This window comes from Raphanus sativus, chromosome 5, assembly GCF_000801105.2.
Source record: "Raphanus sativus cultivar WK10039 chromosome 5, ASM80110v3, whole genome shotgun sequence".
In the NCBI taxonomy this organism is placed as follows: Eukaryota; Viridiplantae; Streptophyta; class Magnoliopsida; order Brassicales; family Brassicaceae; genus Raphanus; species Raphanus sativus.
In genome coordinates, this window is record NC_079515.1 from 12,012,243 (window position 1) to 12,026,998 (window position 14,756).

The 14,756-nt window shown below is 35.6% G+C and overlaps 2 protein-coding genes across 2 annotated transcripts; both read left to right on the forward strand.

Annotated features, from left to right (window-relative positions):
- The first annotated feature begins 2,686 nt into the window (after nucleotides 1-2,686).
- On the forward strand, nucleotides 2,687-8,233 carry LOC108857810 (protein BLISTER). The gene is made up of 13 exons (XM_056986598.1): nucleotides 2,687-3,030; nucleotides 3,124-3,559; nucleotides 3,637-4,130; nucleotides 4,405-4,524; nucleotides 4,957-5,022; nucleotides 5,323-5,433; nucleotides 5,568-5,644; nucleotides 5,768-5,835; nucleotides 5,923-6,036; nucleotides 6,982-7,166; nucleotides 7,315-7,383; nucleotides 7,581-7,739; nucleotides 7,832-8,233. Exons 1-13 carry the CDS (start codon nucleotides 2,983-2,985, stop codon nucleotides 7,910-7,912), a joined length of 2,028 nt encoding a protein of 675 aa, XP_056842578.1. The 5' UTR covers nucleotides 2,687-2,982; the 3' UTR covers nucleotides 7,913-8,233.
- Nucleotides 8,234-9,296: 1,063 nt separating this feature from the next.
- Nucleotides 9,297-9,953, forward strand: LOC130494848 (uncharacterized protein At1g43920, Chloroplastic-like). Its single transcript, XM_056985661.1, has 3 exons — nucleotides 9,297-9,443; nucleotides 9,536-9,732; nucleotides 9,827-9,953. Exons 1-3 carry the CDS (start codon nucleotides 9,297-9,299, stop codon nucleotides 9,951-9,953), a joined length of 471 nt encoding a protein of 156 aa, XP_056841641.1.
- Nucleotides 9,954-14,756: the final 4,803 nt, after the last annotated feature.

Consider the following 14,756-nt stretch of genomic DNA (forward strand, 5'->3'; position numbering starts at 1 on the left):
ATAAAATGTACATTGCTTTATCTGGGTAGAATTGTAATTGACTTAAATGTGATTCTATAATAACGAGTTCTTTGGTGGCATGTCGTCATGTTCCATGGGCCACATAGATGTTCTACTTTGTTTTTTTATGGTTTCATAAACATGTCCCCATCACAACTGTTTATCTATTTTCTTATTTTTATTTACTTTATTAAATTTAATATTCTGTAAAACAACAACATTTTTTTTGTAACCAAAACAACAAAACATATATGAATTAAGAGCTAATTAGCTCAATATCAAAATTTCGAGATGTATTTGCAGAAGTGTGCAAATTTATTAATAATTGGCGAACCATGACAGTTTACGCACGGTTTCACCATTATGTCCCTCACATCACACGTGACCTAAAATTCTATGCAACCAGGAACCGGAAGGTTTGACATTTTATCAAGTTTTTTTGGGAGGCTGATAAGAGTAAACAAGCTTTCATATCCGGTTATTTTCGTGATGTCAAGTGAAGAGAGAGAAGAAGATATTTTGATGAGAATACAATATGTTTGAATAAGAGAAGATATTTTCGGGTGTTATGAGATATTTATGAGAAGAAGTTTCCTAGATTTTGTTCCATTTTTGGGCCAAATTATTAACCGGTTAATCTAATAATTACAGAACTATCGAAATTGTTATCTGGCTAACATTAGTTGGACACCGGGATTGAGAATATAAATATACCGGTTAATTATTCGTATACATAGCATTTGGGTTCATTGTTTTACAATGGGTTTTGGGTATATAGTTGAACATAGGGTTTAGGGTGTAGTCGTAATTAATGGGTTTTACAATGGATTTACAATCAACACTATACCCTACATACATTTTCTAATAAAGAACCCTAACCCCTGTGTTCAACACTATACCGTTAACCCATTGTAAATTTATCAACCCTAACCCCGTATTCAACACTATACCCTAAACTCATTGTCAAATAATCAACCCAACCCCCGTATTCAACACTATACCGTAAACCCATGAACAAATAATCAACCCAAACCCCGTGGTCATCACTAAACCCTAAACCCATTGTAAATTAAATAACCCAAACCCCGTGTTCAACACTATACCCTAAACCCTTCCTCAAACAATGAACCCAAACTCCGTGGTCAACACTAAACCCTAAATCCATTGTCAAATAATCAACCCAAACCCCGTGTTCAACACTAAACCCTAAACCCTTCCTAAAACAATCAACCCAAACCACAATGTAACAAACTAAATACTTATTCCTTACACTCCCTATTCCCCGAAGATAATTTTTCTTGTATTATATTTACAATCCGACCAATAAGAACAATTAGCCGAACAATCAATGTCATTAATTATAAATAGAATTGTTAGTTAAAAAACCTGACATTTTATCAGGTTTTATTTCGCCATTGATGAGAGTAAACAAGCTTTCATATCCGGTTATTTTCGAGATGTCAAATAAAAAGAAGAGAAGAAGATATTTTGATGAGGATAAAATATTTTAGAAGAGGAGAAGATATTTTCGGGTGGGATAAGATATTTTTAAAAAGGAGTTGAGAAGATTTTGTTGCAGATGGTGGTGAAAAAAAGGGATAAAGGAGATGGTGAGGAGTCACGGCGAGCTTGCGAAGGATTGGCGGAGCTTGGCGCCGGAGCGTCGTCGGTATCTGATCGAAATCCAAAACGGCGACGGAGGAGGAGGGATGGAGGAGATGGTGAGGAGATGGTGGTGGTGATGGTGGTGAAAAAAAGGGATGGAGGAGATGGTGAGGAGATGGTGGTGGTGATGGTGGTGAAAAAAAGGGATGGAGGAGATGGTAGTGATGGTGGTGATCCAAGTCGCTGGAAATAGTGATGAAAAAAGGGATGGAGGAGATGGTGAGAGTCACGGTGAGCTTGCGAAGGATTGGCGGAGCTTGGCGTTGGAGCGTCGTCGGTATCTGATTCGGCGCGTTATTCAACCACCGTATCGTTTTTCTCCATCTCCATGATTATAAGCTAAAACTTTCGAATCAAGATCTGTGAAGTAGGTGCAAAAAAAGAAATTGTTTTGTATGAGATTCAAAATAACCGGTTTTGTAGGGTATTACTGCCAGTTTTTATGGTCAACCGACGGTTGTAAGAGAAAACAGATTTTGCAGAAACGTATAAGAACGATAACTGGAGAAAACTGATTTTGTAGAGATTAATAAGACCTGAGATTTTGTTTCGAAAAACACATACATTGGAGATCCAAAGTTAAAAGGAAAAAATCTACGGTATGTATTTTTTGCATAATAATTAAACTTTGTGTATGCAACCGTTTCGACCTGCTGTGACGTCACCTACTTGACAGCCCCTATACTACGATTTCTTACGATTACCACAAAAGCTACAGTCTCTTTACCACTTGTCTAATATTGTGTAGAAACTTTGCTATCTAGTGCAAATTCTCATGAATTAATCTAAACATTTGCATATACATGTTTTAGCTTTGTAGTTTTCTGCTGGTTGTTTTAGACTTAAAAAAATGAATAAAAACTCTTTTTTTTTGGTAAGAGAATAAAAACTCTTTTTATAACCAATTACTTAGGTCAAACAATCTTCACAAAATTTAATTTCACAGCTTGAAATGAAAAAGAAAAAAGACTAAAAATATGGTGCAACCAACGGAAAGAATCATGTTAAAAAACGTTCAAGGCACCGAAGTGAGAAAAAAAAAGAGAAGTTATAAATCAGAAAAAGAGATCTGGCGGAGAAGGAAATCAAAATCTCAAACGAACAAACTTGCCTCCTCCCTTCCCTTAATCTTCCTCCTTGGGATCGAAAACCCTAAAAACAAAAATTGCATCGATTTGTGAACAGGCTTTTCTCGAGATCTCATCAATATCTTGTCCATATTTGCGTCAGGATCTGTCCCCTGGTACCATCGTAACAGAATGGCATGTGTCAATGTGATTCAATTGTAATTTTGATAAAAAAAAGGATTGGGTTTGAATGGCATCAGCTCAGGTTAAGCGGAGGCAAGAGGCTGGACGGCGTAAGGTAAATTTACATCATTCGTCCTCCTCTCGACAAAGCTGTGTTTTTTATTCTTCTTCTGAATTATATGTGTTAATCGATGATTGGAGGATTCAGCTTGAGGAGTTCCGGAAGCAAAAAGCAGAACGAGAGAAAAAGGCATCACAGATTATTAACACCGTCCCACAACAACCTGTTGTTGTTGATAACACCCACCAAACCGTCGCAGATTCAGATGGGGGAGAAGTTGTTGCATCTATCTCTAATGGACCTCTCAGCCAATCTCCTGAAACCTCCTCCTTCAAATTCAACCAAACCCAATCCAATTCCAATTCCAATTCCTCATCTTCATATAATTTATACGGTGGAGATGAGTCAGTGGCCACATCTAGTAGCTTAGAGTTGAGAGGTTCCTCTAATACCCCGCCTGAAGCTGACAAGCAATCCAGTGGGGATTTTAATCCTGCCTCTTTTCCAAGGGCAAGTGATAGCTTTTCTGGGAGCACTATGGACGGTTTCATGCATGTCAATGGATTAACCTCATCAAGAAAAGGTATATGAGATTTTGCATATAAGCCCTTAAAAGGGAACAACAACCTAACTCATCTTTATGCTTCTTTCTGTTGCTAGACTACTCTCTACAACCTATGGCAGAGTCTACTCAGGGAAGTGGAGGAGGTAGCAGCAGCAGCATTGTGCAGAAGCCAACTTTGTCTAACACTTATCTGTTTAATTCTCCATCTCGTCCTTCTCAATCTTCAGATTACAGTGCAAGCTCCTACTCATCTGCTAAAAATGAAGCAAGTCTGAAGAAAAATCGTCCATCTTTCCTTGATTCCCTTAATATTTCTAGAGCTCCAGAGACTCAGTATCAACCCCCTGAGATTCAGGGAGATTTGGTTTCATCCAGTGGTTCCGGTGCTGGGTCTGGACCATCTTCACTCCAGTTTATATCAGGGGAGAGAGTCAGTAATGGACCGTCCTTGATGAGCGGAGCATCTGATTCTCCTTATCCATATGACAATTTCAGGAGTCCTTCCTTTCCTATTGCCAATGGAGTAATGCCAGGTTTCACTGACTACTCCATGCCAAAGCATAATGATGATTTTAGTACTCTGGAACAGGTACTTTTACTTATTTCTTGCGCCATCTTTTGTTCTGTATTTGTATTGTCGATATGCTACTTAATAGTTTGAAAGTTATGCTTGATTTGTTTTGAGACGAGAATGGGGGGAGAAAGGAGTTTCCTTTCTCATTTAGAAGAATTAAGTGGGAATTGATCTCATGATAATACATTGTCATCCATTTTTCTTGAGGATGCTAGCTTTCGTAGTTTCTCTTTCTACACCCTTTGACAAATGCGTATTCTGAGATATGGTTTCTTATTTCCATTTGTAGCATATTGAGGATTTAACACAAGAAAAGTTTTCACTGCAAAGGGATCTTGATGCTTCACGTGCTCTGGCAGAATCCTTAGCATCTGAAAATTCTTCCATGACAGACACTTATAACCAGCAGGTACTTGAAGACTTATGCCATTCTAGTTGGGTAGTGTCCAGCATACGTACAAAACAATCTTGACCATTTATAGTAGTTGGCTAATTATTTGCATACGCTTATGCTTCATTGTTCGCCAGAATTTTCTGTCATCTGGTTTTTGGATCAATGGGGAATGCAAATACTAGAATCTTATTTCATAATTTGGACAGATGTGAATATGAAGCATGCTCTTAAATCATTTTTAGACCATGTTGTGAAAAGAAATCATTGGTACATTCACAAGTAGGGCAGAAATATTGTTAAAACCAAGAATTTGGAGAAGCTTTTTCAGGATGTCTACATAATTGGCATTTACTGGGCTTATCTACTGTTGAGAGTGAACAGTGTCTTATTTTGTTTAGTATAACACATGTGTCCACTGACCTTTGTTCTCGCGTCTGTCTTATCCAGCGAAGTATTGTCAACCAATTAAAAGATGATACGGAGAAGCTACAACAACAGATTCAAGCACAAATGGTTAGTATTACTCAACAAATCCAGTTGTATATGCCCTACCAATATAGTAAAGCAATGATATTGCATTTTGCTCCATTCATCCGCTCGAGATATTATCTAAGATTAAGCAAGATGTTTACATGTAGGCATTCCAGTTATCAGATTGCTTGATAGTTACGTGTTTGACTCAAAATTTGAGTTTTCTGAGTATGATACTGTAAATCTGGATGAGTATCTGTATGCCATGTTCGTTCTTTGGCTGGAGCTATTGTCTAGATTCTCCTAAAAACTGTTACTTGATTTAACTCTTTTTCCGGTCAGGGGGAACTTGAATCTGTCAGGAATGAGTATGCAAATGCGCAGCTAGAATGTAATGCTGCTGATGAGCGTTCCCAAATACTGGCTTCTGAAGTCATCAGTTTGGAAGATAAGGTAATAAGCTTTTGGTTGAAAAAGTGTGGGCTGATATTTTTAATTTAGTTTTTGAATTGTAAATGTCTGTTTCCTCTACCTTAAGATGCGCATATTCATCGTTTTAGCGATTAACATTATCTTGGAACCGATAGGCACTCAGACTCAGATCTAATGAGTTAAAGCTGGAGAGGGAACTTGAGAGTGCACAAGCAGAAATGTCATCTTACAAGTATGCGCATTACTGAAATGTCATCTTCACCTTTACTTGATGTTTGGTCCGAAAATTACCCCTATGGATTCGATCTGTAACTTCTGGGATAATATAATTCTAATCTTAAATCAACTTTTATAGGAAAAAGTTACAGATCCTAGAGAAAGATCGCCAAGACTTGCAATCTACTATTAAAGCTCTTCAGGAAGGTATGCACACTGAGATCTGTTCTTCGGGAAAGTAATGTGGTGCGACATATGATGTATCTATCTTATATTCTTAATCTTCCTTTTCAGAGAAGAAGGTCCTACAGAATATGGTGCAGAAAGCTTCCTCTGGTGGAAAATCCACTGCTCTCGACAAAGGCTCTACTAGCAGGAAAAACGCATCAACCTCTACAGAAGGCCTCGGTAATGGTCCTTGTATAAAATCACAGTAGTATGTGCGTGCTACTATAGAAATTTGAAGCATATTTTTGATCTCTAAACGCATATATTTGCATCTTCGGCATCATGTAAAAAGAAACTTCATTTCATTCTTCAACTTGTAAATCATATGCCTATCGAATACTCTAGTCGATGGACCATGTAGTATCTATCTTATTAAAACAGAAACATTCTGTTGGACCTAACATTTATTTTGTAAGTTTTTAAATTAAATACATCTTTATACTTTATAGTTAAACATACATTAAATCACTAGTGTTCTTTTTTTATACTACTATCCATGTTTCAAAACAATATACTTATTTCTTTATACTACTATCAATGTTTTCAAACAATATACTTATTTTTTTATACTACTATCAATGTTTCTAAACAATATATTTTTTATACTACTATCAATGTTTCCAAATAATACAATAATTAATCTTAGTTATTTTATATCTATCATTTTCTCTTTAAAATTTTGTAGAAACATCATAATTTCATAAATTTCAAAATAATGAACTTTAAAATTTCGATTATAAGATTACAAATTATGAAACTATTACAATTTAAATCCAATTAGATTACATATTGGTCATCCATAAGTTCAATCGGTTAGTCTCCGATTTTAGTGATTTTTTAATATGAATATTTTAAAAACATAAATTGAATTGTCAGATCTCCGGATTAACCGGTATAATCACAATCGAGATGAATTTAAAAATACTGATTTAAATGCAAAAATATTTTAAATACACACTCTTTAAAAGTTATCAAAATATTTGTTAAATTATTAATGAAATTTTTCATCGTAAAATATCCCGCGCTTCAAAAGCGCGGGTCAAAATCTAGTTTTTACTAAACCTGAATACTAGTATGAAATTTAATATATCATCATCCTGTGTCCTCTTTGTTTTCTTGGTGCAGCAATCTCAGATAATATTCCAGGGAGCTCCATTCAGGAAACAGATTCTACAGATCTACTCGGAAGTGGTTTATCTAGTACAGCTATCATTCATGAAATTGGACAATTAACACTCGAAGGCTTTCCATTGAGCGTCCCAGCTGATCAGATGAGACTGATTGAGAACATTAATACGCTGATTGCTGAGGTACTAGTTATATATTATTTATGTGATTTTTTTTTTCTTTTTTGGTTCTCTTTATAGCCGTGAGAGTCAATACTTTACAATTCTCAAGGTGCTATCATTTCTCAATTCGGATGATAACGTGACAGTTATTTCGCATCTTTGGTTGCAGTTGGCAATTGAAAAAGAGGAACTAGTGCAAGCATTGTCAACTGAATTATCTCAAACTGCACGGGTAAAGGTAAATCCCGAGTCCGACCATGATTTCTGTATGGTTCTATGAGCTTATATCTTACTCACCATAGCCTTAACATGTAATCTGGTCTTCTCTGGATGATTTATTAAGTAGCGTTTTCATGTCTGTGTTTCTTTGGTATAATGTGTGTTCTCGTGTATTTCTGAATTCTTCATTATTTATGTCATGTTACTCTACCATAGGAGCTGAACAAAGATTTATCCAGAAAACTTGAAGTGCAGACGCAAAGGTTAGAGCTACTTACAGCACAGAATATGGCGATAGACAATATTTCACCTGCAAAGCAGCCGGATTCTCACGTTGTTCAAGAGAGACCCCCAATTGCAGATGAGGGTGATGAGGTACATTCTCTCTCTTATCTCTTCTGATCAGAGTTCCAAATTGAGTCTGAGAAAAAAAGACACAAGATGTTAAGTCATTTCTCTCCATTCAGGTGGTAGAAAGAGTTCTAGGATGGATCATGAAGATGTTCCCAGGAGGGCCATCGAAAAGAAGGACAAGCAAGCTTCTCTAATGCACGCCTTGCTCTCAGCTATCCTGTACATCATGGCACAGTCATGCACCTCTCTTGCTTCTTCTCTTATTGTTTTGGAAGAATTCGTTTAGCTTTTGATCCCAAAAATTGGGTTTCATCTGGCTCGAGAAAAATCAAGAAGACAGCATATAGTGAGTGTGTTACAGACACTTTGAAAAGAGTTCCAAAAGCAGCTTTAACCGAGAGAGGTTTTTATGAGTGCTTTTTTTGTTGTTTATTTACTTGAATTTTTGTAATTGTTGATTATAGTGCAATATACTAATTACCATAGTAATCCAGTGTAATTTTGGTTGGACATCATATTTTCATTGCGTTCGTTTTCTCAGATAAACAATTAATTTTAGTGTTACTTTGATCTTATAAATAAACTTAATTATCTTAACATTATTAGTTTTTCATTGGAATTCTTAAAAGTAAAAAATATATTAAAATAATAGGAAAAGATGAGAGAATGTTAGATAAATTCTCAAATAGAACCTCCAAAATACTCTTTTTGGATGTGTAGTATTGTGAACCATTAAGTTTTAGAAAGAAAATAAAATTAGTTATAAAATTGTATTCTAATAAAATACAATCATTATTATGTTTAGATACTGATTTTTAGATACCAACCAATGGTGTTTCTTTTAGTACTTTACAATCATCATTACAAAAACACATCCTAACTAGATCATGACCCGCGCGCCTGCGCGGATTTATCTTTTGATTCACATATTTTATATACATGTTTTACATTATTTAAGATTTATAATATTAAAAAGTTAGAATGATCCGGAACAAAAAAAATTGACCCGGACAAAAAAAATTCAAATACCTACTTAGATCCAAATGTTGAGAACTCGAATAACTCATACCTGAAATGAACAGATTTATACCTGACCCAGTGCGCTAAATTTCAAACATAATATCTTTTGTTATATTTTTAATTTATTTTTTTGGGTTGGTGAGATTTACTATTTATTCGGAAGATTTTTGGCTAACTTAATGGTATATATTCGTAGGTTTCTTTTTTTCTCAATAGGAAAAAAAAAGGGAAAATGGTCATTTAAATCATGAACTTTTTAATTTGGTCGAAAAAAGACATGAACTTTTTCATGGACCATTTAAATCATATACTTATTTTGATTAGCCATTTAAGGCATCAACTAAGTTCGACAAAGCCAATTTGAATACGTCGTTAATTCCATTAACAGAGCTATTAGACGGGGTTAATTGCCGTTATTACCTCTGTTAAACACCAAACGATGTCGTTTTAAAATTAGAAAACCCCCAAATCCATATATCTCCAAATCGAAATCCCTAAATCCCTAATTCCCAGAAAGTTCAAAACATACTTTCTTTACAATTTCGTCTCAATTTTCTGATGAGTTCATCTTCAGAGATAAATCATGGGGGAGAAATTCGTGGATTCCCAGTGAAGTGTGAGTGTGGTTTACGCGTAAAGCCTTACCTATTGAAGATACAAGAGAATCCAGGAAGACCTTTCTACCGTTGCATAACCAAAAAAGATGTAAGCTTGTTAGATGTTTACGTTATTTAAACAGCCTCTGAGATGTTTTTTATGTTAGTTTGATATTAACATCTAATTTGATCATGAATTAGGGACATTTATTCAAGTGGGTTGAGGATGCTGTGTGTGAAGAGGTTGAAGATGCTATTCCAAAAATCGAAATCATTGGCAGGAAGCTTACTAATACCATAACTGAGGTAGATGAGTTAAAGACTTTGATTAAAGATTTGAAAGAAGGTGTAGCAAGGAGCGAGATGGAAATAAAGAAGTGGAAAGCGTTGATGATGTTGTGCTTTGTGTGTGTTTGCTTTGTGGTCATTTGCATTGCTTTCTTAATGTTTGGTAAAGCTATGAAAAGCAAGTCTGCATTTACTTCTATGTAGCTTTGATGTTTCTTCTATGTATGTCATGTATGTCGACATTGTTGTTGTCTTTGAGTTTGCATTTGACATTGTTGTTGTGTTTCAGTGCACTGGGTATGGTAATGAGACATTCATGTTTGTTTCATGATTTTCTTGTTGCTAGAATGAGTATTCTGAAAATGAAAACCATATAAGCTAAACATCGATCAGTTAAACATGATAGATCCAAAATAAAACATCAACAAAGCATGATCCACAGCCAAAAGAACTTCAGTTTAAAACAACATTAAGAAAAACAGCATAGCAGGTTCCACCGAAATAAAACAACAAACCATGATCCACAACCAAAACAAATCCAGTTTTTAAACGACAAACAACAGTCCATTCTCTTCAACCGAGCCAAGAAGCCCAGCCTTGTGATCCCTGTTCTTGTACTTGAACTTGAAACAACTCTTGTGATCCTTGTCCTTGACCTTGAGACAACCCTTGTGTTCCTTGACCTTGAGACAAACCTTGTGTTCCTTGACCTTGAGACAGTCCATCCTATATAAAAGAGAGTAAATATTCGTACACCTCAACAATAGCAATGCAGTTTTAGTAGAAGAAATAAACAAACTAACCTGATTTTTTCTTGGTCGACCTCTTGGTCGTTTTGGTTCAGGAGCAGCAGTCTCATTTGGACATTTTTTCTTGTTGTGGCCTTCTTGGTTGCAGTTCGAACATGTCATCACTCTGAAGGCACGTGATAACCTTGTGTTACTCGAAGAAGCCGCTGTCTCATATCTTCCTTTCTTCCTTGCATAGTTACTCGGCCTTCCTGGATCACCATTTCGCCAAGGTGGAGGCAAGACAGGTAGTCTATTCAATCGAGGCCACAACAGCATGCCTTGGACAGGTCTTATTCCGTTTTTGTAAGTTTCCTGCCACGTTTTCGTTTTGTAGTAGTCTGAGACGTAATTTCCAACCTGTTCTTTTCTCCCTATTATCACTGCTGCAGCATGAACACATGGTATCCCAACCATCTCCCACTTTCTACAACCACATGTCCATGTGTTCATATCAACAGAATAACCAACATCATTCAGCTCAACCTCATGGAAATTATTCCTAGCCATGTGTCTGATGCAGTGTTGTGTTCCTGCTATCATCTTTTCTATCTCAGCATGAGCTCTCTTAGTGAACTTAGTCTTCAATCTGCTGGCAATAATAGACCTCTTTTCATTACGCACCATACACTGTCTTCTGATATCTTCTAACATGTCTAGCAATGGTTTTCTCCTTGCTTGACGAATAGTCCTATTAAAAGACTCACTCAGGTTGTTCAGGTTGTCATTGCAGTAGTAACCAGTCCTAAAGAAAGCTCTAGACCATGATGGAGGATTAGTCTTCTGTAGTGAAGTGAAAGCATTTGGATTGTACTTCTCCAAGGCCTCCAAATTGGCAAAATATTCCCCTTTGGTGTAGCTGCGTGCAATCTTCCAAAATAGACGCTTTAGTTGCAAGTCGTGGCTGTCTTTCTTCCAGTTATCCATGATGTGTTTGCAACATTGGCGATGCTCAGCACTTGGTAGCACGTTGTGAATAGCTTTCACTAAACCCTGCAAAAAAAAAAGAGTTACTACATTGAAAGACAACAAAAAAAGACTCAAAATGGAAGATGATATAGTTACCTTCTGTTTATCTGAAATTATTGCTACATTTCTTCCATCATCGAGACCCAAAGTATGAGAGAGATGTCTGACAAACCAGTCCCAGTTATCGTCATTCTCAATCTCAACTACTGCCCACGCAATAGGAACTATCCTATTATCTCCATCCCTACCTACTGCAGCTAAAAGATGTCCCTTAATGTCCCACTTAAGAAAAGCACCATCTAAACCTATGATGGGCCGACATGTTTGCTTCCAAGACTCTCTTTGTGAACTGAAACAAATAAAAAGACGATAGAACCTCTGTTTGCTTCCAACACTCGGTCCAGGGATTGTCTCAATCTCAAACTTGGTGCCTTTGTTAGTTCGGAGTACCTCAGCTTGATAGTCCCAAATCCGAGCAAAATGAGCTTCATGACTTGCTTTTCTTTCTCTCAAAACCTTTGTCTTCGCCTTACCACATTGCTCATCGCTTACAGCCAGATTGTATTCTCTCAAAATCTCTGAAGCCATCTCTTGCTTTGTCAGTTTGGAATTCAGTCTCAACCTCTCTGCAAAGAGCCATGCTATAGTCGATCGCTTCAACATCTTTGAATAACCCGATCTGACACAGGTATGCTCATTGATATAAACTTTCACTTGCATCTTATGCTTTCTCTTCTCATAAGAACAATAAATCCTCCAGCCACAAGGAACATCAGTATCTGAACACTTAGCACCAATCCTCATTGCTTGCGACCTGTAAAGCTTTATATCATATCTGGTTTTTAAAGAATACCTCAGAACAGCAAGCTTGAAGTCTTCTGCAGAGTTATATGTTTTTCCCAAAGCAAGTAGTTCGTCCGGATCTTCATGGTCTCTACGAATTTGCGCTTCCTCATCTTCATCGTCATCAGAAGACAAAGGATCGGGAATCCTCTCATCGTCCCAGATATCATCTCCACTGTCAGCATCACTTCCATCTCCTTCATCTCTCGCAGCTTCTTCATCCATGTTTTCTTCATCAGCTTCCTCTTCGAGGTGTTCCTCTTCCTCATTATGTGTTTGATCATCTTCATTCTCTTCATCAGCACCATCTTCAAGACCATTAAAATCATCATCGCCAAACACAGCACAATCGTCTTCACTTACATCATCTTCTTCCCCACGATTCTCTTCTCTACAAGCCTCTGCTCGGGCCTTAGCTTCACGAAGCCTAGCTTCACGAGCCCTTTCGTCAGTCGCCTCTACTTCACAAGCCCCTGCTCGAGCCTTAGCTTCACGAGCCCTTTCGTCAGTCGCCTCTACTTCACAAGCCTCATCCACTTCACGAGTCCTTTCTTCACGATTCTCTACTTCGCTCGCCTCTAGTACACGAGCCCTTGCTTCACGAGCCTGTGCTCTTGCTTCACGAGCCATTGCTGCACGATTCTCTGCTTCACGAGTCTCTTCCTCACGAGCTCTTTCTTCGCGAGCAGCTGCTCTGGCCTCACGAGCTTCTGCTTCACTTCCGCCTTTCGAAGATTCATCATTCTTCCCCTGTCCTCGTCGATAAGGTATCTTTTCTCTTGGAATTCCCTTCTTTCTTATCATTTTGAAGAGAACGTGTCTGATCAATTGAGCGTTCTGAGAATTAGGGATTTAGGGATTTCGATTTGGGGATATATGGATTTGGGGGTTTTCTAATTTTAAAACGACACCGTTTGGTGTTTAACAGAGGTAATAACGGCAATTAACCCCATCTAATAGCTCTGTTAATGGAATTAACGACGTATTCAAATTGGCTTTGTCGAACTTAGTTGATGCCTTAAATGGCTAATCAAAATAAGTATATGCTTTAAATGGTCCATGAGAAAGTTCATGCCTTTTTTCGACCAAATTAAAAAGTTCATGATTTAAATGACCATTTTCCCGAAAAAAAAAGATTTGGGTCTTGATTAAATTTATCTTATATAACAAATTGCTGCTATAAATAATTTTTATAAAAACTAATTTGTAACAGTAATATCATTTTTGTTATAAATTAGTATATTATGGTTTATTGGTTCAAAATATAGAGTTAGTCGTCTTCATAGTATTGCTAATATTGATAGATGCAAGTTAATGAATAGAGATAATATATTGTATTATTATTAATCTGTCGTATAGTATTATATGTTAGTAGATGTATTATTAATAATCTATCTTATAGTATAATATGCTAGTGGATGTATCTAGCTTATAGTAAAATATATGCAATATAAGGAAACATGCGTAGTGGATATAATAATAAGGTAAGAAGTAAAAAACTATGGTAATGGTTGCTATTAATCATTTATAAAAAGACATGTCTAATAATAAGTAGATTAATATATCATTAATTACATAAGGTCTAACTTTAAAATCCACATAAAAGAAGTTGTAATGTTTCTGTTTTAATAAGATAGATAATTTATGAGAACCTCTTTTAAAACGATACAAATTGAACACATTTTAAAGATGAAATGACACATTTTAATGATAAAGTTCACATTTATACATACCATAACAACCTTTTACAATCTTTATAATAAAAAGGCATATCATTACAGAAAACACACATCATTTGGTATTTTGACGACTTTTTAAAACCAATACAAAATTTATAGTGAAAAGAATTAACTTTGTATGCATCTAAAAGAACAAAAACATCTTACCATGATAAGACATATCCTTAAGATGAAAAAAATATTTTTAGAATGAAAAACACGTCTTTACATTTTTCACAACTTTTTCAAATCTTTGCATGTTGAAAAGATATACAATTATAGAAATACATAATTTCATATTTTAGAATTTTTAAATAAAAAATCTAATTTACGATGAAAAGATAGAACAATCCACATCTGTTACAAATTTTTAATCTAATCATATTTTCAAAATGAAAATACACAACATTTGTCATTTACTATAATTTTAAGTTAATCAATACAATTAAAACAATAACCTTTTTAACATCCCCTTAGTTTATCAAAATATTTACAGGAATGCCACTATCATTTAATTTTAATTAAAAATTATAGAAATTAATTATAACAACCTAATAACTAACTGATATATAATAGGAAAACTATGGAACCTACCTTATTTACCATCGAAATATATGGTAAGTAAAACATATCAAATTCAACATTTTGTAATATGTTAATTCTTTATGTTTAATGTCCACATCACAATATATTATATCAAATATTCTCAATATGTAATCCTAATTACATGAATAATTGAGTACATATTTCTATGAATATAATAATATTTCTATAAATGTAGACTTATTTGATATAATATCTACCAAATATTTATAA

Coding starts and splice junctions, on each gene's coding strand:
- LOC108857810 (XM_056986598.1), top strand. CDS start 2,983: ATGGCATCAGCTCAGGTTAAGCGGAGGCAAGAGGCTGGACGGCGTAAG. Junction 3,560..3,636: donor ATTAACCTCATCAAGAAAAG/GTATATGAGATT, acceptor TTCTGTTGCTAG/ACTACTCTCTACAACCTATG. Junction 4,131..4,404: donor ATTTTAGTACTCTGGAACAG/GTACTTTTACTT, acceptor TTCCATTTGTAG/CATATTGAGGATTTAACACA.
- LOC130494848 (XM_056985661.1), top strand. CDS start 9,297: ATGAGTTCATCTTCAGAGATAAATCATGGGGGAGAAATTCGTGGATTC. Junction 9,444..9,535: donor GTTGCATAACCAAAAAAGAT/GTAAGCTTGTTA, acceptor ATCATGAATTAG/GGACATTTATTCAAGTGGGT. Junction 9,733..9,826: donor TGGAAAGCGTTGATGATGTT/GTGCTTTGTGTG, acceptor ACTTCTATGTAG/CTTTGATGTTTCTTCTATGT.